The 27,729-nt window shown below is 42.1% G+C and overlaps 1 protein-coding gene across 4 annotated transcripts; it reads left to right on the top strand.

The window, feature by feature from the left end:
* Positions 1-5,204: 5,204 nt before the first annotated feature.
* On the top strand, positions 5,205-26,738 carry LOC125455311 (photoreceptor outer segment membrane glycoprotein 2-like). Of its 4 annotated transcripts, none has more exons than XM_048537082.2 (4): positions 5,205-5,803; positions 7,301-7,966; positions 13,889-14,135; positions 26,038-26,738. In XM_048537082.2, exons 2-4 carry the CDS (start codon positions 7,386-7,388, stop codon positions 26,083-26,085), a joined length of 876 nt encoding a protein of 291 aa, XP_048393039.1. In that variant the 5' UTR covers positions 5,205-5,803; positions 7,301-7,385; the 3' UTR covers positions 26,086-26,738. The 4 variants fall into 4 exon arrangements, with proteins under 4 accessions (XP_048393039.1, XP_048393041.1, XP_048393040.1 ...); XM_048537084.2 differs by lacking the exon at positions 26,038-26,738 and adding an exon at positions 20,541-20,709 and having other exon boundaries at positions 5,206-5,803; XM_048537083.2 differs by lacking the exon at positions 26,038-26,738 and adding an exon at positions 18,638-19,921 and having other exon boundaries at positions 5,206-5,803.
* The last annotated feature ends 991 nt before the right edge of the window (positions 26,739-27,729 follow it).

The raw sequence follows: 27,729 nt of genomic DNA, 5'->3' as shown, positions 1-27,729 counted from the left end.
TGGTTACACAGAAAGAGATCCGGAAGCTGCCATTTATTTGGGCATAATAACAGGCCTGAGAAAAGACTCATTGTATTTTAAATTGGACATGTCTCCGGTAACAAGATATGACAACTCGCGCCAAGTGTCAGGAGATATCTTTTTCAGTTTTCCTCATGTAATCCTTGTTTATTCCACATAGCTGTAAGTCATCAGAGGTTGAAGTCATGTGGGGATTTTCCACAAACTAGGCTTGTGTTCCCTTGTTGCAAAGGTTGACAGGTTGACAAATTGAAATGTAAAAATTATTCCACAAGTTGACCTGAGGAATTGGCTGGAACAAGAGGACACAGTGTCAACATTAAAGCCAGGCCATGTTTTAAAACAGTAGACATTTGAGGAAGGCCATGGTGTAAGGGGCCCGAAAGTTTTCAAAATAAAATGAATAAATTTGGGTTGGGTGAAGGCAAGAGGGTCAGTGGCAGAGTGGGTAGTGTCCTCACCCCTAGTTTATAAGGTTTGGGTTCAAGTCTCACTCCAGGTCTTGTTGGCCATGGATGGTATGGTTGTAATGTGGCCAAATGTCTTGATAATCAGCCAATAACTCCTTCCAACATTTCTACAGTAGATAAGTGATAGTGAAGCAGTCTCCTGGTCAGCCATGTTGGACACAGTGTGACTCCCCATTGTATTGCAGACTCTGGCAATAGATAACAATCCTGTCCAGGAAATGCCAGGTACAGCAACAGCTAGATGTGCTTTGCCTGCCTCATGCAGCACCAGACATGAGAAGAGAAAAGGTTAGTTTAGGCTATAAAGGGATCTGGGGCAATGGTAGAGCCCTGATCAACATTTTCCTAGGAAATCTCAATTAACTTCACACTAACAATCAGGTAGTGCTGATGCCACCAGGGGGTCTTCCACTGGAATGAAGGTGCTGGGGACTGAGGTCTTGCCTATTGAGAGTGCTCTTGTACACAACTGCGTGACTTTATGAGGAGGCTGCAGCTGCAAGAACAGGCACCAGAGCCCCAGGACTGAAGTGTACATTTGGGAGTTCTCATTCATGAATCACAATAAGCTAGAATCCACTTCCAGTCAATAATAGGGAAGGCAAATAGAATCCTGGCCTTCATTTCAAAGGGAATGGTGTGTAAAAGTAGGGACTCTACAAGGTGCGAATCAGACCCCAGGCAGAATACTGTGAACAGATTCGGTCCCTTTATCTAATGAAAGATATATTGCCATTGGACGTGGTTCAGAGAAGGTTTACTGAGATTATACAAGGTATGCCGAGACCGTCTTATTAGGAGCTGTTGAATAGATTAGGCCACAAACATTTGGAGTTTCAAAGAATGAGAGATGACCTTATTGAAATATATAAGATTCTTATATAAGATTCTTAGTGCGGCATTAGATTTTGGGTGGCTCAGTGGTTAGCACTGCAGCCTCACAGCACCAGGGACCGATTCCAATCTCGGGCGACTATCTGTGTGGAGTTTGCACATTCTCCCCATGTCTGCATGGGTTTCCTCCGGGTGCTCCGGTTTCCTCCCACAGTCCAAAGATGTGCAGGCTAGGTGGATTGGCCATGCTAAATTGCCCATAGTGTTCAGGGGTGTGTGGGTTATAGGGGGATGGGTCTGGGTGGGATGCTTCAAGGGGCAGCGTGGACTTGTTAGGCCAAATGGCCTGTTTCCACACTGTAGGGGATCTAATTTAGTGGATTCTTAACCATAGAACCATACAGCAGAGAAACAGGTTTCTCAGTCTACCATGTCGATGCTAACCTACAAACACCAATCACACTAATCCCATTTCCCTGCAATTGGTCCATAGTCTACTATGCTCTGGCATTTTGAGTGCTCATTAAGATGCTTCTTAAATGTTTTGAGAGTACCTGCCTCCACCTCCCACTCGGACAGCACATTCTATGTTCCTACCACTCTCTGGGTGAAAAAAATCTATTTTTCAGATCTCCTCTAAATCACTCATTCCTCACCATAAAATTATGTCCTCTGGTCTTAGACATATCTGCCTTGGGCGGAACATTTTCACTCTTGTCTATAATCCTCATAATTTGTGTACCTCAATTAGATTTCCCCCTCTGCTCCAGAGAACGCAAGCCCAGCTTATACAGTCTCTACTCATAACCGAAACTTTTCATACTGGGCAACATCCTGGTGGATATCCTCTACAGCCTCTCCATCATAATCATGTCTTTCTGACGGTGTGGCAAACAGAACTGCACAGAGTATTCAAGCTGTGGCCTGAGCAATGTTTTCTGAAGTTGTAACAAGACTTGCTTGTTCCTATTTTCTATGTCCTGGCTAATAAGACAAGCATTTTACACATACCTTCTTCACTGTCCTGTCTATCTGTGCTGACACTTTCAGGGCTCTGTGGATGTAAGCCAAGATCCCTTTGTTCCTCAGTACTCTCTCGGGACCTACTATTCATTGTGTATATCCTACCCTTATTGGACATTCCAAAATGTTTAAATTCCATCTGCCATTACTCTCCCCAATTTATCAGCTGAACAATATCTGACTATAGCCTGAGACTATCTTCCTCACTTTCAATAAAGCCACCATTTTTTGTGTCATCTGCAAATTTACTAATTACGCCTTCTACATTCATATTCAAGTTGTTAATATGCATAACAAACAGCACGGGTCCCCTCACTGATCCCTGTGGCTGCAGGCTTCAAATCACAAAAAACAACCTTCCACTTTCACTCTTTGCATCCTATTTGCAAGCCAATTTTGGATCCAGTTTGCCAACTTGCCTTGAATCCTGTGGGCACTTCCCTTCTGAATCAGCCTTCCATGTGGACCTTGTCAAAGGCCATACTGAAGGCCATATAGACCACTTCATCTCATAGTCATAAATGTATACAGCACAGAAACAGGCCCAACTTTCCTAACCTAGTCTTATCTTATTTGCCTGCATTTACCTCATATCCCTCTGAATCTTTCCTATTCATGAACCTGCCCAAATGTCTTTTAAATTTTTTAATTGTATCTACCTCTCCTACTTTCTTTGGCAGCTCATTCCACCCTCTGTGTGAAAAAGTTGCCCCTCAGGTCCCTTTTACAAATTTCCTCTCTCATCTTAAGCCTATGCCCTCTAGTTTTGGACTCCACTAATTTGGGGAAAAGACCTTGGCTATTCACCTCATCACTATCCCTCATTATTTTATAAGCCTCTATGAGGTCACCCCTCGGCACTCTGAGGAAAAAGTCCCAGCCTATCCAACCTCTCCTTATAATTCAAACCTTCCAGTCTTGGTAACATCCTATTTTTTGTATCTTTTCCAATTTAATAACATCCTTTCTATAAGCAGGGAGACCAAAACTGTATGCCGTACTCCAAATGTGGTCTTGTACAGCCATAACATGTCATACCAATTTCACTACTCTGATCATATATTTATTCACCTTTTCAAAAACTGCAATTAAATTAGTCAGACAGGATCTTCCTCTAATACATCTATGCTGGCTATCCCTGATTAATCCTTGCCTTTTCAAGTGTTGATTAATCCTGTTTCTCAGTACTTGTTCCAATAATTTCACTATCTCTGATGTCAGACTAACTGGTCTGTAATTAATAAAATGTGAGGCTGGATGAACACAGCAGGCCAAGCAGCATCTCAGGAGCACAAAAGCTGACGTTTCGGGCCTAGACCCTTCCAGAGGCTCTCTGATGAAGGGTCTAGGCCCGAAACGTCAGCTTTTGTGCTCCTGAGATGCTGCTTGGCCTGCTGTGTTCATCCAGCCTCACATTTTATTATCTTGGAATCTCCAGCATCTGCAGTTCCCATTATCTCTGGTCTGTAATTACCTTCTTGAACAAAGGAACTATATTAGATGTTCTCCAATCATCTGCCACTTCATTGTGGCCAGCAAAGTATTAAATATCTCCACCAGGGTGTAGAAATGTAGTCACTAAAGGTTTGTAGCCCCTTGTGGGAGACTCTAGGATGAGAGAGCATAATTTCAGAATAAGAGGTCATGCAGTTAAGGCAAATGAGGAGGATTTTCTCCTCATAGAGTGTAGTGAACCAGTGGAATTCTTTACCACAGAGGACTGTCAAGACTGGGTCGCTAAGTATAGTCAAAGGTAACATTTGGAATCTGTTCAGGAATCAACGTTTACGGGGAAAGGTCCAGAGAGCAGAATTGGGGGGTTATCAGATCCGCTATAATATCCTCAAATGGCAGAGCAAATTAAATGGACTGAATGGCTTACTCCTGTTCCTACATTTTTATGGCCTTACATGTGACAATTGAGGGTTAGCTTTTCCTATCACTATTATCTTACACTTCTAGGCAGAAAGTGAGAATTTTTGTAGTGCCAAGATAGTTTTCAAACGTCCAGTGTAACTATAGTTGTGAACCACTATGGCATTGGATTAGACCCATTGGGATCAGGTCATTTACTGTTGACCTGTAAATGACCAGTTTACGGTATTGCTGCAATACCAGTATTGTTGACCAGCAATACTGAAACATTGCTGTTTCTGCAAGCAATTCCTGCACTTGATCATGAGGCAGTATCTCCCAACCTGCAAATGTACAAATACTGCTACCGCTGGCTACAAAATGTCTGTGCAGTGCTTGGATCCAATTTGGGAAAATGCAATCTAATCTCGGATGACACTATTTCTCAAAGAATAGTGAAGAATTCCAGTCAAAAACTGAAAGAACTGTGGATGCTGTAAATTAGACAGAAAAACAGAAATTGCCAGAAAACCTCAGGAGGTCTGGCAGCATCTATGAAGAGAAATCACAGTTAATGTTTCAGTTTGAGTGACCTCTCCTCAGAACTCCAGTTGCTTGTAACAGGAAAGTTCCAACTAATAACTAGAATAAACGAGGCAACGTGGTTTGCAGAGCTGCTATGGAGTTGAGGAGGGAGTTGATCATTGGACTCGGTGCGGGAATATGTGTGTGCACCAAAAGGGCAGACAGACGTTGGGCTACATGTGGTAATTTATCACTCATTTGTTATTGAAACTCAAATTTGGAGAATGATTAGTTGATGGACACCCAAAGGAGTAATTGAGACAGATTAATGATCAACACCTTTAATGGCAACACGTTGCGTTTCACCATCATTTATCTCCCGCTGGTGCATTTTAATGTCATACTTTGCTAACACAAACAAAATGAGAACTGGGCATGTGATGGTTTGGAATTGCGAAAATGATGATTTACACTTATGACCGAATGCACGCGTGTGTGGCGTGTGTCTCCGTCCCTTTTGCCTTTGTGTGTATATCTATCGCCGCGTCAGTTTGCCTCTGTGTGTGTGTCCTTCTGCGTTGTTACCTGTTTCAATATCTCTACGGTGGATTAGCTGTGTCTCTCCGTGTTTATGTGACTGACAAAGATTGTTGGCTTTGTCTCTCTCTCTCTCTCTCGAGTTCCGCTCTTCCGTTTGAGTTGAATGCCATCTGCTGAGCGAAGATGGTAGATCGGGATTTTGTAATAATTCATAATTAATATTTAAAGGATTAACAAAAACTTTCTTTTACCTCACGGCTGCCATTTGGACACTTTCTCTGAAATATTAATATTTAACTGCCACCTTTGTTTTTATCGTGAGTACCAAAGAGCTTTTACAATGGTTTAAAGTTGTCAAGAAACGGTTTGGATTATTTCTGAGGGATTAGACCTGCGGCAGGAGCAGATTCAATTAGTGATGATTAATTAGCAGTAGGCAGAGCAGACAGACCAGGTTCCACTCAGACTCGACCCCAGTGCTTACTGCGGATCAATTTGCAAGCGTCGATGATATGAATTTCCAACAATCTGGAGAGGTTCGTTTATCACTTTTTACCTGAATGTTCGCGCATGCTTCGAGACTGAATAATGTTAATGGTCAAATTTATGAGTGGTTTCGAAGGAATACTGGAGGATCAGGAGCTTAAAGGGCGCAGATTCTTAAAGATCACTTTAAAGATAATTGACAAAATTAATCAGAGGGTGGGGAGTATCAGTTTTGCACGGCGAAGGTGCTCGAAGCAGGTTCAATACTAGCGCCTGAAAGTAAACTGGAATTATTTTTAAGGGTCAAAACTATGAAGAGTTTGGAAAAGAGCAGGGGCGTGGGATCAGTTCGGACAGAAGTTCCAAAGAGCGAACATGGGTCAAGTGGTCTCGTTCTGTACTACATGTTTAGTGTGAATAAAACGAATACCATCTAAAAACATATTTTGTATTGACTGATTGTCCGCCTGCTGTAACAGTTACAATATTAAAGCTATGCAAGAGGTTATGGTGAAGTTCTACAAAACTCTGGAGCGCCGCACCTGGAGCATTGTGTACAGTTCTGGTCACCGCATTATAAGAAGGATGTGGAAGCTTTGGAAAGGGTGCAGAGGAGACTTACTAGGATGTTGCCTGGTATGGAGGGAAGGCCTTACGAGGAAAGGCTGAGGGACTTGAGGCTGTTTTCATTAGAGAGAAGAAGGTTGAGAGGTGACTTAATTGAAACATATAAAATAATCAGAGGGTTAGATAGGGTGGATAGGGAGAGCCTTTTTCCTAGAATGGTGACGGCGAGCCCGAGGGGGCATAGCTTTAAATTGAGGGGTGAAAGATATAGGACAGCTGTCAGAGGTAGTTTCTTTACTCAGTAGTAAGGGAATGGAACGCTTTGCCTGCAACGGTAGTAGATTCGCCAACTTTAGGTACATTTAATTCGACATTGGATAAGCATATGGACGTACGTGGAATAGTGTAGGTTAGATGGGCTTGAGATCGGTATGACAAGTCGGCACAACATCGAGGGCCGAAGGGCCAGTACTGTGCTGTAATGTTCTATGTTCTATATACTGCTATACACGACATAAATTATATACGGCATTCCAAAGTCCGATTCAACTTCACCACATTCCTGATCTCTTGGGCACCAGGTTCTGATAATGCAGGATAGCTGGCCCTGATGGGCTGGTAAGTGAGGAGAGGGGCTGTGGAATCCCCAGTTGGAGAGATGAGGAAGGGAAGATTTGCGGGTGGAGTGGGATATCTGCATTCTAGCATCTTTGTCAGCAGAGGGGCAGGTTTGATGGGCTGAATGGCCTATTTCTGTTCCCATTACAGCCTGTTAATTCTCTGGAATATCATCAACAGTGCCTCTTGCTGTTCCTTCTACATTTATTTTACTGAAAAGAATGCGTTTTACTGTTTCAAAATTATTAAAATTTAAAAGGATATCTGACAATGTTGAGAATGCTCACTTGCACATGTGTTTCACAGAAACGATTGATGAAGGATCATTAATAACGTGTGAGTAATGAATTTATCTTTGCCAGGGAAGCACCTACTCACTGACGATCTGACCAGAGTCCCTTTTACACGCAAACGGAGTCAACAGCCTTCCTTCCGGCCCCCTCAGTCATGGCGGTTCTAAGAGTAATGTTTACTAAAAGCAAAAGGAACAAACTGGCCCAGATGTTATGGATCTTAAACTGGGTGTCGGTCGTGATGGGTCTGGTTTTGATCATCTTGGGAGCTTTTCTGAAAATGGAGATCAGGAAACACAGTGAGGTAATGTTCAGTCGAGGGGCAGATTCTATCCCGCACATGCTGCTGGTTGTGGGAGCCATTGCCTGCGGCATCAACCTCCTTGGGAGCAAGATCTGCCACGATTGTTCGGACGGCCAGAGGTTCACCCGCTGGCGGTTGGCCATGCTTCCTTATGTCGTCTGCACCTTCTTTTTCACCTTCTGCATCCTCGCTGGGGCGCTGATGTGCTACACCATGAAGGGCTCCCTGGAGAAATCTCTCAACCTGGGCCTCAAGCGAGCTATGAGTTTTTATAAGGACACCGACACCCCGGGGCGGTGTTTCATGAAGAAGACGATTGATGAGCTGCAGTTCAAGTTCCATTGCTGTGGGAATGATGGGTTCAGAGACTGGTTTGAGGTCCAGTGGATCAGCATATGCTACTTGAACTTGAAGTCCAAAGACGTTCAGGAGTAAGTAGGAAGGGATATGGGGAGCAAACACTTGGAAACTCAAAATGTGTACTTAAACTCAGACAAATGTGAGGGCCTCATTTCCTACCTTTCATTTTCCTATTATTAAGTATTTTTGTATTTAAACATTCATATTGATCCTCTGTTTCCCTTTCTCTACCATAACTTTTTTAGACTTTACTCCTTCATGGGACTCCAAAACTGCTCACAATATTCCAAATGTAGTCTGACCAGAGCCTTGTAGAGCCTCAGCAGTACATCTCTGCTCTTGTATTCCAGCCCTCTCAAAATAAATGCTAATATTGATTTTGCATTCCTGGCTGCAGACTGAAACTGCACTTTAATTTTAAGAGATAATAGGAACTGCAGATGCTGGAGAATCAGAGATAACAAAGTGTACAGCTAGATGAACACAGCAGGCCAAGCAGCATCTTAGGAGCACAAAAGCTGACATTTTGGGTCTATACCCAATTACCTAGGCCCAAAACAACAGCTTTTGTGCTCCTAAGATGCTGCTTGGCCTGCTCTATTAAATTTTAAGAGATTCCTGAAGTTGGACTTTTAAGTCTCTTTCAGATTTATGAAATTCCCCATTTAGAAAATAAGCTTAACCAAAGTGCATAACGTAACACTTTGGCAGACAGAATACAATGTGGCGCTTCTTTGCCCACTCTCCCAGCTCATCCTAAATCCTTCAGTAGCCTTCCCTGCTCGTCAACACTAACTGCAGTGTCATCTTTGAGACATCTGTAAACTTAGCAACAATGTCCTCCGTTCCTTCATCCATACCATTTAATGTAGAACGTGAATAATTGAGGTCCCAACACTGACCCCTGCAGAACTCCACTGGCTGCCATCCTGACAAAGAACGATTTATCCCTACTCTCTGCCTTCTCCCACAGTCAACCAATCCTCTACTTTTGCCAGTACCTAACATCATGGGTTCTTATCGTATTTAGCAGCCTCCTCTGTGGCACCTTGAAGGTCTTCTTGAAAATCAAATAGATCATGTCCACTGGCTCTCCTTTGCCTAACTTGCTTGTTGCCTGTCAGCCAACGAAAAGGCTGACAGCTGTTCAGTCTCAGCATCGCCACCAGGATCAGTGTTCACTGCTGGAACTGCAATCAGGTAAGACCAGCAACAATGAAGGACCCCATCCCACTAAGTGACATCATGGTCACTTGACTAGTCAGCAGGCCTGTGTGGGTGAGTGGGTTGTTGTGAGGGCAGGTGATGCAGAAGGGTGGGGAGGGGCAATTGTTTACCAAAGAAGCAGCCATTGCCACAGCTGCAAGGTGTCTGATTCGGAGTTCAGACAAAACTGAGCCCACATAGAAGCTGCTATGCAATTAGTGGTTTCCACATGTGGCCAAGGACCATTTACAATTGCTGGAAAAGGCCATCTGTACCTCCTGTTAACATGGCAGAAATGGAGGAAGATGTGAGGGTGTTCCTCCTTCCAATATTTCTTCACCTCTCTCACAAGCACACTCCCTGAGGGTCCGTATTGCCCTAGCCAATACCTTAACTCAAATGGAGCTTCCCAAACCCCAGATGTCAACTTGAAACATGACCAGCTCTATGCTGATTCAAGAGGACTCTTTGTTCTGAGATAAATACAGAGTTGCAGATGGATCTGTATTTGAATGAGTGATATGCTTAGGCTTCACTCGCTGAATCAGAGGACACTGAGGGAAATCTGACCAAGGTCTTTAACGTGTTGAAAAGCTTTGAGTGAGTAACTATTAGATGATTTTCACTTATGTTATTTATTTACATGGGATATGGGGGTCTCTGGCTGGGCCAGCATTTATTGCCCATCCTAGTTGTCTTTTAGAAATTGGTGGTAAGCTGCCTTTCTTGAACTGCTGTCTTCCTTGGGGTGTATGGACTCTGATAGAACAGTTTACAGAGGCTTCCTAGTCTCTAACCTGCTCTTGTAGCCAAGATAAGGAAGATGTTCACACCAAATTCATATGGCATCACTGCATTAGCATGAAGCACTCATCAGTAATAGCCCCTTGGCAGACACTTATACTCTTGTACAGCAGAACCCACTAGAGGTAGATTGGTAAAGATGAGGCCAAATGTGTTTTCCTCTTCATTGTTCATTGAAATCCCCCACCCAGAGCAGATTCTATGCCCTTACCACCATCAGTGCTTCCTCTAAGTGTTATTCAATGTGGAGGAGTACTGATTCATCAGCTGAGGAGGACGGAACGTGGCAATCAGCAGGAGTTTTCCTTGCCTGTCTTTAGCTTGGGTCAGCGATCAATGGTGAAGACTCCCAGGGCAGCTCTGTCCTGACTGTGTACCACTGTACTGCCACCTGTGCTGAGTCTGTCCTGATAGAGAAGTTGGTTTTGGTGCTTGGGGACGTTGTCTTATGATTATGTCATTCATGTCATGTCTCACTAATCTGTGAGGCAGCTCTCCCAGTTTAGGCACTAGCCCTCAGATATTAGTGAGGAGGACTTTGTAGTGTTAACAGGACAGAGTTTGCTATTTTTGTCATTGGTGGCTTGTCCAATCTCATTCCTTATTTCAGTTGTTGTAATGACTTGATACAACTCTCTGTAGTTCCCAGAACTGGTTGCAATACTCCAGTTCAGGCCAACACATCTAAAGTAAAAACAAAGAGCTGTGGATCCTGAAAATCTAAAACAAAAACAGAAAGTGCTGGAGAAACTCAGCAAATTTGGCAGCATCTGTATGGAGAAAGCAGAGTGTACATCTTCAGTCCAGTTACAAAGAACTTGTTGAAATGTTGACTCTGTTTTCTGTCCACAGATGCTGCTAGATCTGCTGGGTTTCTCCAGCACTTTCTGTTTTTGTTTCAAAGCATATAAAGATGCAGTCATAGCATTTTCTTTGTATTCAATGCTTCTGTCTTTCTCAAAGTGCCCTAGCATCTTCATCTCTTACTCCCAGGCCTTTCAGGTTCTTGCCTCACTTCCATGAACACCCATTTCCCCAGCCCCCACCCTGAATTGTGGCCTATCTTTATATGTCTCTTGACTTCCTACAAATAATGCCTAACTTCACAATTCTCTATAAATTTAATTTGATATCCTAACCTACCATCCTGTCGATACCCTCTGAAGACTCTCCTCCGCACAGTTCATAAGAATTATTTATCGTCAGTAAATTTTGTTGTTATGCCCAAACCTATTACTAATATACATCAAAAAAAAGCAGTGGTCCAAAAGCCAACCTCTGAAGAACCTTGCTATATAACTTCTTCCAGTCTGAATAATGTCTTTTCACTTCTACACCCTGTTTCCCGTCACTCAGCCAACTTTGTACCCCTGCTGCCACTTTCCCTTTAATTTAGACTTGTTTTCCCTCAGATTATTTCTTGATCTTTTCTGCAACTAACTTAAACTTCACCATAAAATGATCACTGTTGCCTAAATGTCCTCTACTGACTGCTGATCCACATGATCCTCCAGAAACAGATCCAGAAATCCTTTTATTTTCATTGTGTCAGAATCATATTGATTTGGAAAATTCTTCTGCATATAATCAGAAATTTTCCCTCCACTCTTTCCTTTTGTGTTGTTGCTACCTGTGTCTATGTTAGAACAATAAAATTCTTTAATTATTATTATGTAGCATATAGCGCTCTCTGCAAATTTCCTGTGAATTTTCTCCTCCGTATGTTTTTCATTTCTTGGTAGCCTATAGAATATAGCCAATTCTGAAATGTTAGATTGTTTACACTACAAGAGTACTACCTGTGTTGACATTATTTTGTTCGCGAGCAGAGGGCATTTCTGGCTGGCCAATATTTATTGCCCGTCCCTAGCTGCCCCTGAGGTGTTGGGGAGCTGCCTTCTTGAGCCGCTGCTGTCCATGTGCTGTACATGGACCCTCAATGCCCTGAGGGAGGGCATTCTAGGACTTTGACAGGGAAGGAATAAGCTGAACAGGTTGGAGATATGTGTTAGAGCAGAAGCCAGCAGACCTTTGAAAGGAGAGGAGCTGTTTTCACTTTGTAGTAAAAAGCTGCATCTCAAACATGAAGACAGCCAGTTCATATCCCTTCATCAGTTGCTGTAAGCTGAGATTTCTTAATTAATAAATCAAAGACTTTTATAAATGTGAATCAGTCACCTTGAGTGTTCTGCAAACAAGTGAAAGTATTTTGAGTAAAATACCACAGGCTGAAATAACTCTCTGGAGTTCTGCTCCTGAGGAATCCTGGAGTTGAATTCTTGTACAATATTGCATCCTTCAAGTTTGTGGTGTGACATTATTGATGATTGTTTAGCTTCTTTCGTCCACAATATTGACTTCTGCTCTGAAGCCATCAAGTCTGCAGCTTGTGTTCTTCTGTTCCTTGTTACATTTGGCATCGACTGTTTGAAGACACAGCTTTCTTGCAATTAATTCCTTAAATTCTCCCGCAGGATAGTCAGTTGTCCTTGTGGCATAAGGCAGCCATTTATCAAGCAGTTGTTAGAACAGTTTTGTTCATGTAGCTATGACTCCTTCTCAGTATGGCGAACTGTTTTCAATTCCTGTATAATAGTTGAACTTGCCCCTTAATAGTTTATTCCAGACAGAGTTATGGCTGCTTCTTTCAATCTATGTAGTTATTAAAGTTCTGAAGTTTACACTGTCCACAACCTGGAGAAGGAAGATTTGAGAAGCAGCATTCTGAATAACAAAAAGATGACCTCAGCAAACCCTGTGAACAAGGGCCAGTGAACTGCCTTCCCGATCTTCCCCTCCACTATTACATCCATGTATTTTTGGCCTGTCTGCAGGTGTGTTATAGAGGGAAGAATTTACAAGTGGATTAGAGTTTTAACAGGTAGAATTACATGTTAGTGGATCATAATGGTTTATCTGGAGTTAGAATCTATTTATTTTGTGTTTAAATACTAATTCTTGTTTAGTATGAAAACTTGGTATATGTTTTGTGTCAACCTGGGTCTAGGAGTTATACATACTTTGCAAAATGTTTTGGTGATAACTCCGGTATAGCGGGGCTTGATTTCCAACACACATGCTCTAGTGAGAGGTGACATTGGGCAGCAAATACTCGAGCCACCAACACCCCACTTCTCATAAATGAACAAAGGAAAGCTACTTGCCAATCAATATCATCCCCTGTGTGTCAACATCCCTGATTGGTTTTACCTTACTCCCTCAAAGTCACTCCTTCTGAGTTCCAGGCCCGAACTCTTAGTTGCGCAGCTTTTATTTGTGACTGTCTGGCCCAGATTGATCCAGACTTGCTCTCTGCCCTATCTTTAAATTTGAGAGTTTCTGCTGCAGAAGATAGGAGAAACCACTTTCAGTGCAGTTTTCTAGAGGGCTCAGATTTGAGTTGTTACTGGCTGGAATTCACTACCTGAAAGAGATATTCAGTGGTGGCTTTCAAAAGGGATTTGGAAGAAACTTTGAGGATACTTGAAGGGCTATGGTAAGGGAGGAGGGAAAATAGGATGAATTGGATAGCTCTTTCAGAGTCAATGTGAGGTCAAAAGGGGCAAATTGCCTCCTTGTAAAAACCTTAAAACCATAAGATGTAGGAGCTGAAGTAGGCCCTTTGGCCTATCCCGTCTGCTTTGCCATTCAATGAGATCATGAATGATCTGATAATCCTCAACTCCACTTTCCTGCATTTTTCCCAATAACCCTCAATTCTGTTACTGATTTTAAAAACTCGGTTATCTCATCCCTTGAATACTGAATGACCCACTCTTGGTAGCTTTCTGATAAATAATTCTAAGGATTCACTATCCTCTAAGAGAAGAAATTTCTTCTCATTTCTGTCTTAAGTGTGTGACCCTTTAGTCTGAGATTTCTGTAAAATGCAATGTTTTCTGCTCATTGGCTGAATTGATTGATTTCAGTTGTGTGCAGTGTTTGAGACTGGTTTTTAACTTGCAAGTGTCTCCTCATTACAGCCGTCTAAAGAGTAATGTAGATGGGAGGTACTTGCTGGATGCAATTCCTTTCAGTTGCTGCAACTACAACTCTCCTCGGCCTTGTATCCAGCATCAACTCACCAACACCTCGGCTCATTACAACTATGACTACCTGACTGAAGAACTCAACCACTGGAAAACAGGTTGCAGGCAGGCATTGCTTGACCATTACACCCAGATCATGCAGTCTGTAGGACTGACTGTACTCATCATATGGCTCTTTGAGGTAAACGTCTACAATTAAATATATAACAACCCCTTTCCATCTACGTTATTTGCTGACTGTGATGCTAGTCTAAATTCTCTTGTCTGTAAAAGTTTTATGTAGCACCCCAAGTTTGGATGGCGGGAGTTGAGAGGTCTTGTCCCACTCTCATTTCTCAGTCTGAAAGTCATGGGTTCAACCTCTGGTAAAGAGACTGAACACAAAATTCAGCCTGGCACTCCTACGCAGCACTGAGAGAGTGATGCACTGTCATAGGTGTGGTTTTCTACTTGAGATATTGACCAAGGGCCTGTTTGAGTCCTTCTGATGAGGATCTCAGCACCCTGTTCAATTCTCCCCAGTGTCCTGGTCATCCTTTTTGTATCATAAACAAAATGACTGAGATGTATGGTTATCATGTTAGTATGTGTGGGAACACCCTCTACATGAAATGGCTACCACATTTCCCTCATTATAACAGCAGCTGAAAACAGACCAAGAACACAGGGAATGAGCTTCAATCCCTCAAACCTATTCTGTTCTCATTTTTCTTGATAAATTTAATAATTCTTTTCATATCGATTGCCATTTACAGAAGAGTTTCAAATGCCTATAATCCTCTGAACGAACAACAGTCTCTCAATTTCATTTTGGCCCATAGTTCTAAATATCTCAATCAGTGGAAATTTTTTTGTCCCAATCTACTCTCAGTTTATTGACATCTCCATGGAATACAATCCAAGCGTAAACTCTCCTTGTAATACAGAAACCAGGTACCAGTCTGGTAAATCTACATGGCACTTCCTCCTGGGCCAGTATCTCCGTACTAAGATGTAGTGCCTCAAACTACTCCCAGTGACTTCAGGAGTGTTTGAGCCAAGGCTTTTTGTAGCTTAAGCATGATCTTTACCCCTCCATGTATTCTATTCCCCTCCATCTAAAGTCCAATATTCCTCTGACCTTTTGTAGCAACACAGGACTTAATACCAAGTGTAGGACTTTAGCCCTACAAGCTTGCTGTGTCATTCAACAGATCATGGCTGAGCTGGTCAAGGCCTCAACTCCACTTTCCTGCCCGTCCCTGCCATTATCCCCAATTCCATCATGAATCAAAACTCTTGTCTAACTCAGCCTTGAGTATATTAGATGACTCAGTCTCTATTGCTGTCTGGGGAAGAGAACTCCAAACACTAATAACCCTTCAAAGGAAAACATTTCTCTCCTTCTTCTTTAACAATCTTGCATTAGTTTCAGTTTCCTCCGCAAAAGGAAACAGTCAGTTCCCACAAGATTGAATATGTTTCAATAGGATCACTTCATAGTCTTCTAAACTCCAGTTATTCGCTGAACATGTCATGACTTTTTAATGCTGTCTACCTGGGATGTTATTTGATATTTGCATTTTCAATTTAAAAAAATAACTGCATATGCTGTAAAACAGGAACAAAAACAAAGCTGCGGTTCTGAGGAAGCGTCACCGGACCCGAAACATTAACTCAGTTTTTCTCCTTCACAGATGCTGCCAGACCTGCTGAGCTTTTCCAGCATTTTGTTTTTGTTCCTGTGTTTGCATTTACAATGTCTGTCAACAGCAAATTCAGAAACATGGTTTTCTTCTGATCATCTAAGTATGTGAAGTTGTGGGATCTTCCCCTGAGAGTTGCAGAGCTGGAGGTGGAGTGGCAGATACTGCAGCACAGCAGGGAGTGGTGAAGTTACCTGGACAATTAATTCCAGGAGGCAGTCACAGCCTAAGCTCATGGGCAGGGCTAAGGGGGTTGTAAGTGAGAGGACAGGAGACTCAGCCATTCAATTATTTGGGTTTGAGGGTTTTGTCAGTTTCTGTGGATGATAGTGAGGGCTGCAGAGTGGATGAGCTAATTGACCATGGCACAAGAATTCAGGACAGTGAAGCAAGAAGGAATGTCATGACTATATAGGGCAGGGGATTGACAGCATTCTGTGCAGCAAACAGCACAAGTGCAGTTGGCTGTGTTATCTTTCTAGTGTCAGGCTTCAGGATATCTTCTTTATTCATTCATGAGAGGAGGGGCAGTGCTGACCAGGCAGTATTTATTGCCCAGATGGAGTAGAGAGTCAACCACATTGCTGTGGGTCTGGAGTCACATGTAGGCCAGACCAGTTAAGGATGACAATTGCCTTTCCACACAGACATCAGTGAGCCAGATAGTTGTTTTTTTTTCTATAACCGGCAATGGATTCACAGTCATCATCAGATTCTTCATTGCATATATTTATTGAATTCCAGTTCCACCATCTGCCATGGCAGGATTCAAACCTGGGTTCCCAGAACTTTATCTAGATTGACAATCTATTGATAATAGCACTAGGCCATCACCTCTGCCCTGTGCTGGAGAGGAACATGCAGAGGGAAGGGGAGAATCTAGTTGTTGTACAGCACGTCAGTAGCAGTGACAGAGATAGAATGAGGAAACAGGTTCTACTGAGGGTGTATGAGAAGTTCGAGGCAGAATCTCAAAAGGTAATAATCTCTAAATTACTACATCATCCACCTGCAAATTGCCACTGGATGTACGTGGAATAGTGTAGGTTAGATGGGTTTAAGATCGGTATGACAGGTTAGCACAACATCGAGGGCTGAAGGGCCTGTACTGTGCTGTTATGTTCTATGTAAGTGGATACCTGGCTCTAAGAATGCTGTGGGAGAAATGATTCCGGTCCATGCGGCTCTGGCACTTGTACTGGGGAAAGGAGGATTGTATGGTTGTGACAGTCTACGCCTGAACTATGCTGGAACCAGACCAGGACGGTGCACGGTTGGGGTTGGGGAAGAGAATTAGGGCAGCAGGAAATCAGACTTGAATAAGTGTAACAAATCAACATGAGATTGGAGAACAAAATATCAATGAAAACGAAGGTCAGAGAACAACAGGAAGGAAAGAGAGAGAGGGGGGAAAAAAAAACTAAGAATCTGAAGACCAATCAAGACCAGATGCTACAACAGACTTTGTATCTTAATGCATTTTGTACTCAAAACAAGGTAAACGAATTGATAGTACATGTCGAAGAAGTGAACAAATCTGATAGCCATAATAGAGAAATGACTGCAGGGTGACAAAGGATTGGGTGATAAATATGCACTCGTATGTGGCATGTGAGAAGAATACTAGCACCTGGGGAAAATGTGGTGGAGGCAGGTTCAATTGAGGCATTCATGAGTGCATTGGCTGGTTATTTAAGTAGAAACAATGTGCAGGTTATGGGGAAAAGGCAGGAGAATAGCACTTAGTTAAAACACTGAGACGGTGCAGACACAATGGGCCAAAAGACCTCAGACACAGAAGTAACACTTCTTTGAATAGGGATCTATATAAGGGCAGTGGGAGGGAGCTATTAAATATAGTTTTGGTGCAAATAAATCAAGATAACCTTGATGGAAGAAAGTCACTCATGGGAGTGATCTACAGGCCTCCAGCAGCAATCATAATGTAGGACAAAGTATAAAAAACAGTAATAATTGGTTCTTGTGATTAAAAAGAAGCAGTAAGCATGGGTGGCTTTAAACCTACATGCAAATTGGAAAAATCCAATTGGTAATCGTAGCATTGATGAGGAGGCCTTGGCATACTTTTGAGAGAGTTTCTGGAACGCTTTGCCTGTAATGGTCGTAGATTCGCCAACTTTAGGTACATTTAAGTCATCATTGGATAAGCATATGGACATACATGGAATAGTGTAGGTTAGATGGGCTTGAGATCGGAATTACAGATCGGCAAAACATTGAGGGCCAAAGGGCCTGTACTGTGCTGTTATGTTCTATGTTCTAGAACCTTCTGAAAGCAACCAGAGAGCAGGATACTCGACTTTGTACTGTGTAATGTGACAGGATTAATTAATCTCCCCGAAGCAAAAGTGAACAGGGTTATTAGATCAGGAGATAAATCAGAATATAGACATTTAAAGGTAATACTCAGAATAAGTACATTACTACTATTAATAAAAATTCCAAGGGGAGGGCTCATGGTTTGTGGTTAACTATTATCACCATTTAACTGGGATGAAAGCACTGATCATTCCCCACTATTCCATACAATGTCACAAAGTCTGTAAATGTATAAAATCCTAATTAGACCAAATTCCAATTTGACTGACTGCTACCCGGGACACTAGCTAACCCTATCAGGTTTCTTCTGGAGCAGGGGGGGGGGAAAAAAAAGTCATCATGACGCACTACAAAACTTAAATGATGCCCTTTGAAAAAAGACTCCAAACATACTTAATCACAATTAACAATGATGGTTTAACTCAGATATAAACACAAGGAGTACATGCAGAGATCATAATATAATAATAATAATTAAGTAAATATATTTCCCAAAGATCAAAGTGCAAAGGTGCAAACTCAATCCTTTTCTGCCACTGTTGTTTTCAGTTGTTACAATGATGAGACACTGATGTATAGTGATGGTCATCTTTTGATTCAATGGTTGATCAACTATTGGTTATTTTTATCGTATGAATTGTTACTTTTAAACTTTTAGGGTTTTCTTTCGTTCCATTCGTGAACTTGGAGAGAGATGGTGACTTTATATCTGCAGATTCTGGATGTTTTTCACACACTGTTGATCTTAGCACATGGTTTTTTTTTAAAGTGATCTGCTGTTTATCCAGAGTACTGTTACCAGGCAGAGCCTCCTTAACTGGAAATATTGTGTTGTTCAGTCTGGAATTTTGTCCCTCTCACTGTTTCAAACAACAACATTGAGTTGTGTGATACAACAAAGTACTCGATTTTTCAAGTTGGAAAACTCTCATGGATTCCTAGTTACAGGAGTCCGACTTCCATTTCAATTTATAGTCTCACTAACTGAGAAAGAAAAATAAATAAGTTACGGCAGGCATCAAAACTGATGGAAAAAAATTGTACCAATGTCATTAGTAGGCCAGGTGACTGGTCAGAATACAAAGAATGACAGAGAATGATTAAAGTGTAATCTGGACAAATAAGTTACAGTTTGAGAGCGAGCAAGCAAGCTGAAAATGTCAAAACAGATGGCATATGTTTCCAGAGGGATGTAAATGAAAAAGAGTAAGAAGTGAGTGTTGGCCCTCTAGAGAGTGAAAATGGAGAGTTAATAGTGGACAATAAAGGATGTAATAAATAAATATTTTTCCTCTGTCTTCACTATAGAAGATACAAAAAAGGATTCCAGGAATACATGTAAATCCGGAAGTGGAAGAGAGAGAAACTAGTGCAATTATAATCACTAGGGAAATGGTACTGAGCACACTGATGAAACTGTGATTTAATAATTTTCTAAGACTTAATGGACTTCATCTTAGGATCTTAGAGTAGGTGGCTAGTAAATGCAAGGTATCAATGTTCCAAAATTTGTGAGCTTCTGCAAAGGTTCTATCAGACTGGAATGTAACAACTATAACCGCTCTGGTGAAGAGAAAAGGGAAGAAGAGAACAGGAAACTACAGGCCTCTTTGCTTGACGTCTGTCATGGGGAAGATGTTGACATAAGAAACATTTTAAAAAAAAAAGAGTGCTGGCATTTTGAGAAAGCATTTGACAACATTTCACACAAAAGATCCTTGTGCCAGTTAGAAGCTCAGTGTAGGATGCAGTGGATTAGCATAGAAAGAAGATTGGCCAGCATAAAACAGAGAATGTATCAATGGACCTTTTTTCAGATGGGGCAAACTGTGATGAGTAGTGTCCTGCAGGGTCTTTGATTAGATTCCCTACAGGAAACAGGCCCTTTGGCCCAACAAGTTCACACCTCCCCTTGAAGCATCCCACCCCCCTATAACCCACACACCCTAGAACACTACGGGCAATTTAGCATAGCCAAGCCACCTGCACATCTTTGGACTGTGGGAGGAAACCAGACCACCCAGAGAAAACCCACGCAGACACGGGGGGAGTGTGCAAACTCCGCACAGACAGTTACCTGAGGCTGGAATTGAATCCGGGTCCCTGGCGCTGTGAGGCTGCATTGCTAACCACTGAGCCACCGTGCTGGTCCTCTACTGAGCCTTCGACTTTGCTATTTATATCAATGACTTAGAGGAGTGGAACAAAGGCATAGCAGCTAAATCTGCAGATAATATAAAGACAGGTAGGAACATATATTGCAGCACACCGTTTCTCATAAAAACCAAAAGCACTGCGGATGCTGTAAATCAGAAACAAAAACAGAAATTGTTGGAAAAGCTCAGCAGGTCTGGCAGCATATGTGGAGAGAAATCAGTTGACATTTCGGGTCCAGGGAGCCTTCCTCAGAACCACTCCTCATATCCTGCTCTTTCAAGTATCAGAGCCGATTATCCCTAGTCTCATCACTCAGCCAATTTTCTCAGGTCAGTTATTTTGATTCCATGAATTTCAGCATTAGCAACAGTCTCTTTTCATGGATTTGATTAAATGTTTTCCAGACATGCATTTAAATAAGATTCTAAGACAACTGCGAGTCCAGGATTTCAGCCATCTCGGTCAGATTCATCAGGCATGAGCTATCTGATGAACACTTGGGATTTCCTGTGGTTGTGATAGGTACTCTATAAAGATGGTGTTCTCTCCTGCAATTCTAAAGGAACCACTCTTCGGTTTGTCTACAGATTTCAGTTCTCACTGGTGTCAGATATCTACAGACTGCAATGGAAAACGTACTGCAGCATGGTGACCCTGAGTGTGAGTCAGAGGGTTGGCTACTGGAGAACAACTTTGTGGAAAAAGCTAAAACAAATCTGAACATCATTAAAACCATGTGCAAGGTCAACCAGGTATCTACTGTCTCTGGAATGGAAGATCCCAATTAGGATGTTAAAACAGCTGCCTATGGACCTGACAACGTCCCTCTCAAAATCCTCCCCACAACTAGGGACTAGCAACCTTCTCCATGTATCTTGTTTTCACAATGGCCATGAATGTGTTTTAGGTTGGTGAAGGGGGTCAACATTCCCGCAAAGTCATGATCAAATTATGGATTACGTAACAGACTTTACCTAAGGTCAGTCCCACACCTGGGTCACATACTTCAGTCGATGTTGAACCTATCTCAAATATTTTGGGTGTTTGTGTTACTTTCAACAGACATGCTATGGTATTTGCTGACTGCAAAATAGTCAAACCTGATGTCCATTCTTCTCCAAAATTATGTACATTTAACTCTGGGTCATTAATAGCCCTTCTCGAGAGATGTTATTTTCTGTTTCAATCTTTTGCCGTTTTTGTCTCTCTTCGCTCCAACAATGACAAGGTAGTCAACTTCTAGTAATGTTGGTTGAAGGGAGAACTCCCTTTTGCTTTAAAGTAATGGGATCCTTTGCGTTCACTTGAAAAGAGACAGTCTCAGGCTGATGTTTTGTCACATGACACCTCTGATAGTACAGCATGTCCGAATCTTGATTGATACCCCTGAGTCAAAGTGAACTTGGAATTGTTGCTGGAAAGTCTTGCATTTAAACACTGCATCTCTGCGCAAGCTGCTGCTGCCCATAATATACAACCATAATCCAGCAAATGTTAATTACAACAGCAAGAACATCAAGTTTGACAGCAGGATCGAGACTCAAACAGAGCAGAGCTCATAGCTAAATATTATACTAAGACTAATCACTAGTCATTAGTCTCCCACTTAAGTAAATAAATAAATATTCTCATTCTTACACTAATGTAATGATGCATAGTGAACTCTAATCTTAAATTCATTTTAGACAGTTTCTTGTGTAAACAGGAGGAATAAATTTGCTTTATCTTTCTGATTACAGTGAAATTTGAATAATCTATAATGATGCATAGATTTAAAAACTACATTATGCAAAATGCCGATTTTTAGTTTATTCACTTTGTGAAGTATCAATTTTCAGTCTTAATACAATAACTTTTAAAAAGGGGAACTTCTGGAAAGGTAGGCTACACTGGAATCAGCCAGTTTCATTTCTTTCTTCAGACTTTCAGGTGACTGATACAAGTGAGTTGCTCACTAGGCCATTTCACAGCTTGTGGATATGGAGTCACGTGTAGGGTAAAAATGGCAAATTTTTGTTCTCTAAAGGACCATAGTGAACCAGATGAGATGTTATGACAATCACAATGTCTTCATGGTCATCATTAGACTATTAAGTCCGGATTTTGTTTTCTGAGTTGGACAAAACTAAAAGACTAGATTTGGTCTGCAGCAAGTAGTGAAGAAATCCACAAGTGGGCAAAAACATACTTGACCTCGACCTCAGCCTCACCAATCTACCTGTGTGGGAGTGATAATGGGAACTGCAGATGCTGGAGAATCCAAGATAACAAAGTGTGGAGCTGGATGAACACAGCAGGTCAAGCAGCATCTCAGGAGCACAAAAGCTGACGTTTCGGGCTGAGACCCTTCATCAGAGAGGCCCTCTGATGAAGGGTCTGGGCCCGAAACGTCAGCTTTTGTGCTCCTGAGATGCTGCTTGGCCTGCTGTGTTCATCCAGTTCCACACTTTGGTTCAAATCCCACACAGGTAACAAAGGCCTTAGTGTAACATCTGTGTCTCTGGGTGGCCCGTCCAGTGAATGACACTCCACCATGGTCTGCCCTAAATTATGTACAGAAAATCAATGTTTGACACACTTACACTTCATCCATTTGCACAAGCTGCACTGAAACTGTGGCAAAAGTCAAACTTACACTTCACAAGTGATGAAATGTCAGTACCAGGACAGCACTTGTCTTTACTAAGACAGCACATGTAACTGCCCCTTGTATTTTTATTCTACTTAAATCAAATCTAATCAGATTGGTTTACTGGACTAACAAGTTCTATCCATTAAGCAGATTGCATCTTGAATAGAATCTTGTCTGGCCAACAGTTTGTCCTCCTGACCTGTTCTCACTATCCATTCGCTTCGACTGAATTTCAGTTTGCTCGGAGCTTCAATTTATTATTGTACCAGAAATATGAGGAGTTCAGAAAAAAGACTCTCTATTGTGGAATAACATAAATCCCCAAGTATCAAACGTCCTTTAATTTCAAGAGAATTTTCATTATTTTCATTTCAGGACAAGCTGTTCTTTGAGATATTGGCCATGAGAAATTTTTTTGTTATTAAGGGTCTCAGTTTAAAATCTCACTTGAAGGATAGCACCAGCAGCAGCGCAACACTCATGCTCTACCCATCAGCTAGGTTTTATTCTCAGTTCTCTGCCACGGGATTATAACCCCATGACCTTCCGATAGGAAGTGAGAAAACCACTCACTGATCTGCCCCATGAACCCGGGTGGGAGATATCGTAACTCAAAATTTTAGGTTTCCCAAACAAATTGTGTTCAAGACTCAAGGCAAGTACGTGCATCTGTATATTGATATTCCCAGACATGATGAATTTCCCACCCTCTTCCATAAAATATTAAATGTAATGCTAACAATTTAATTTTATTTATTATCACATGTACCTAAGTACAGCAAAAAGCATTGTTTACAAGCAGTACAGGTAGATCATAGTAAACAATGACATTCAGATCATAGAGTGAAAAATACTGCTGGCATGGTAAGGGAGAAAAGGGAGGAAAGATGGTCCAACATTTGAAGCAAGCGGATTTAGACTCAACACGAACTTGGGATTTCTTTCTTGGAGGGGGTAAATTCATACTAGGGCAGCCACCGTTGAAAATATTTATTTCTTTGTAACAATTTTCCAAGTTACTACTGGAAAAGGTCCAACAGCAGGGTTGGAAATGTCTTGAGGAGGTTGATATTGATGAATAGCCAATGCAACTAAAAAGATGACCTGGTTAACACATTCCTGCTTGTGGAATCTTGCTCAGTGCAGGGTGACTGCTACAAATCCTAATCTAGGACAATGTATATAATGGATTTCAAAGGCTGAACAGCACTCTATATTTACACCTGAGGTGCTCTGTACAAGCCCCAATACTGTCACCAAACCATTATTTTTGATCATGTGGCTGTCACACTTATTGCTTCGTCCTTAATTGCCCTTGAACTGAGGGGCTTATAATGACTTTGTGGTGTTAAGTGTCAACTACATTGTTGTGGGGATGTGCAGTCACATTTAGATCAGACTGGATGACAGGTTTCTTTCCATAAAGGACATCAGTGAACCAGATGGGTTTATATTACACAATAGTTCATGGGGCCACAAAGGCCAGTTTTCAATTCCAGAGTTATGAACAGAATTTACATCTGACCAGGTACTTTAACTAAGCATCTATAATATAGCGTGGATCTTTGGATTGCTAGCCCCTTGACACTGTCATGATGTCACTGCCTCCCCTTCTGACAAAAGGTTGGAAGCACAGGCACAAGGCAGGAGGGAGGATTTTCACAGCCGCAAAGTTACTTCCTTTCTCCTTTCCCTTGGAGATATCATCAAGTCTTTATCCAAAGTAAGGAACTGTGCGACTAAACTATGAAACAAAGATTGAGAAGCAAGTGAAATAAATACTTAGATTTAATCATGTTAGGAGGAAACAAAAATTACTCAACAGGAAGTGTGGATTTAGACTTCAAGAACTACAGTCTATTTCAAACAGCATCTGTGGAGGAGAAAACAGAGTTAACAGTTTGGGTCCGGTGACCCTTCCTTATAATTGATGGTGGCTGAGAAAACGTCAGTTTACATGCAGAAAATAGGGAGGTGGGTGGGGTGGGAAGTAAATGATAGGATAGAGCCCAAAGAGAAAGACAGTTGTACAGACAGAGGAGTTGCTAACGATCAGGCTGGGAGGATGAGAGTTGTTAATGGGGACTGTTAGTGACTAACAACAGTGGCTGTGTAGTGGCAGGTTATGCAGTAACAAGGCCTAGTGGGAGGCTGGGACATGGAAGAATTTAGGCCCTAAAATTATTGAACTCAATATTGAGTCCGAGGACTGTGGGATCCCCTAGCTGAAAATGAGGTGTTGTTCCTCCAGCTTGTGTTGGGCTTCACTGAAATACTGTAGAAGCCAGAGACAGAGATGTTGGTCAGGGAGCAGGGTGGTGCATTGAAGTCACAGGCAACAGGTTGTTCAGGGTCCTTTTTGTGAGCAGAACATAGACATTTTGCTAAGCGGTTGCTAAGTCTATGCTTTGTTTCCCCAGTGTAGAGGAGACCACATTGTGATCAGTGAATTCAGTAGACTAGATTCTTGGAAGTGCAGGTGAATTGTTGCTTCAACTGAAAGGTATGCTTGGGCACTTGGATTCTCGGGAGGGAGGAGGTAAATGCACAAGTGTTGCACCTGCGGTTGTGGGGAGGTGTTGGGGGTGATGGAAGTATGGACCAGGGCGTCCCAGAAGTCCCTGCGGAAGGCAGACAATAGAGGGGAGGAGAATATGTCTCTGCTGGTGGCGCCTTGCTGTAGGTAGCAGAAATGGCGTCTGATGATCTTCTGGATGTGGATGCTGGTGGGACGGTTGGTGAGGATAAAGGGAATCCTATCGCTGTTGCGGGAGGGAAGAGAAGGGTCGGACCTGGTTGAAGGCCCTGTCATCAAGACTCCCTGGCCAACATCTGTCTCTGGCTTGCTACAGTGTTCCAGTGAAGCCCAACACAGGCTGGAGAAACAACACCTCATTTTCCACTCGGGGACCCTACAACCCTCCGGACTCAATATTGAGTTCCATAATTTTAGGGCATAAACTCTCCCATATCCCAGCCCCCCCACCCCACAAACCAGGCCTTGTTAACGCATAGCCTGTCATGACACACCTGTTGTTAGTCACTAACAGCCCCTTTTAACAACTACTCACCATCCCAGCCTGATCGTTAGCAACTCCTTTGTCTGCCCAACTCTCTCTCTCTCTCTCTTTGGGCTCTATCCTATCATTTACTCCCTTACCCACCCACCTCCCTATTTTCTGCATATAAGCTGACGTTTTCTCAGCCACCATTCGTTCTGAGGAAGGGTCACTGTACCCAAAACGTTAACTCTGTTTTCTCCTTCACAGATGCTGCCAGACCCCGAGCTTTTCCAGCAACTTCATTTTTGTTCCTGATTTACAGCACCTAGAGTTCTCTTGGTTGTGTATTATTTTTATTTTAACACCTACCATGTAAGGAGTTGGTAAACCTGATGATATTCTGTCAAGTACAGCTTGACATTATACAATTTAAAATATAATATATTGTTCTCCTGCTGTCAATGTATTTGTGAGATCCTTTTAAATGGATGACCTGCATCCTTGAAACATATGCTTGAGTCAGCTGCTGGTTTGCAATGTCATGTTTGATTAAAAAGCTATAAAGAATCTTAACTCTACACTTGAGAATGATGCAGAGATTTCCAGATAACAGATACTGGGATTTTAAATTTGAAGCACAGAGTAATGCAATTTTAAGAAAAAATGTAATACTGTGTGACACCATCCCTAGTTAACTGAAGGGATGTGCTGATTTTATAAAGGGCATAGGAATCCCATCAAGAGAGAATACACATTGGGAGGTTGCAGGCACCATTGGGAATAGTTGTAAATGGAACAGAAACATGTTAGGAGCAGGGGTAGATGGACAATTAACACCTTCCCTTTCTGATAATCACCTTATGAAACAAGGTTAGAAATCAGATAACACCAGGTTATATTCCAACAGGTTTATCTAAAATCAAAAACTTTCAGAATGTAGCCCCATCAGGTGAAGTGAGAGAGCAGCACACAGACACAGAATTCATAGGCAGAGGGATCAAGGGCAGGACATCGAAAGATCAGAAATGGTGTGTTGAATAATAAGTCTCTACAGTTGATTAAAAGTGTCAGACAGTGAGAGTAAAGTGTCAACAGCTGAATAACAAATGAAGGAATGACCTATAATCTCATTAAATGAGGCAGAGAGATAATCACAAAAATTTAAAAATAAAAGATGGTGCTGGAAACAAACCAAATGGCTGGATTAACATGATAGGTGTAAGATTCACATGCCGAGGAACTAACCAAAGTAATGAGTAATCCAAAACTGTACAAACTAATTAGGGATGGTGTCAAAACAGGACATTAAGGAACATTTTACAGATGCAGAACAGTGCAGTGGGGTCACATGTAGCATGACATGAACCCAAGATCATGATTAAGGTGATCCTCATGGGTATGGAACTTGGCCATCAGTTTCTGCTTGACAATGTCGAAGGCTGTCTTGGAGGACATTTACCCAAAGATTGGAGGCTGATTGTCCTTGACCACTGAAGTTTTCCCTCACTGATAGGGAATATTCCTGTATGGCACTTAATGCACAGTGCCCATTCATCTGTTGTCATAGCATCTGCATGGTCTCGCCAATATGCCATGCCTCAGGGCTTCTGGACTCATGGCGAGGAATCATTAAAATGACTGTACAGTGGTATCAACGGGTTTCATCCAACCATCAGACTTCTTATGGACTATTCTTCAGAATCAGTCTCATTCTCGGACACCGGCATCTCCATCAAGGATGGACAGCTCAGTACCTCACTCTACTGCAAGCCCATGGATAACCCCTACGGAAAAACTCTGCACATACACAGGATCTGCCCTGAAGAGGAATGTGACAGACACCTAAAGATTTTGAACGACAGCTTCACAAGAATGGGATACAATATTTAACTCATTGATTGCAGTTCCAATGTGCCACCGCAAAAAACTGCAAAAACCCCCTTCAGAAGACAAACACAG

Source organism: Stegostoma tigrinum, chromosome 10 (genome assembly GCF_030684315.1).
Source record: "Stegostoma tigrinum isolate sSteTig4 chromosome 10, sSteTig4.hap1, whole genome shotgun sequence".
Taxonomy (NCBI): domain Eukaryota; kingdom Metazoa; phylum Chordata; class Chondrichthyes; order Orectolobiformes; family Stegostomatidae; genus Stegostoma; species Stegostoma tigrinum.
The sequence above is the reverse complement of the archived record's forward strand: the minus strand, read 5'-3'. Positions and strand labels throughout refer to the sequence as shown.

What these genes read in the sequence shown, in the direction of transcription:
- LOC125455311 (XM_048537079.2), top strand. Translation starts at nt 7,386, where the DNA reads ATGGCGGTTCTAAGAGTAATGTTTACTAAAAGCAAAAGGAACAAACTG. An exon ending in AAGTCCAAAGACGTTCAGGA is followed by an intron (nt 7,967 to 13,888) that starts GTAAGTAGGAAG and finishes TCCTCATTACAG; the next exon opens with CCGTCTAAAGAGTAATGTAG. An exon ending in TCATCATATGGCTCTTTGAG is followed by an intron (nt 14,136 to 20,723) that starts GTAAACGTCTAC and finishes GTTTGTCTACAG; the next exon opens with ATTTCAGTTCTCACTGGTGT.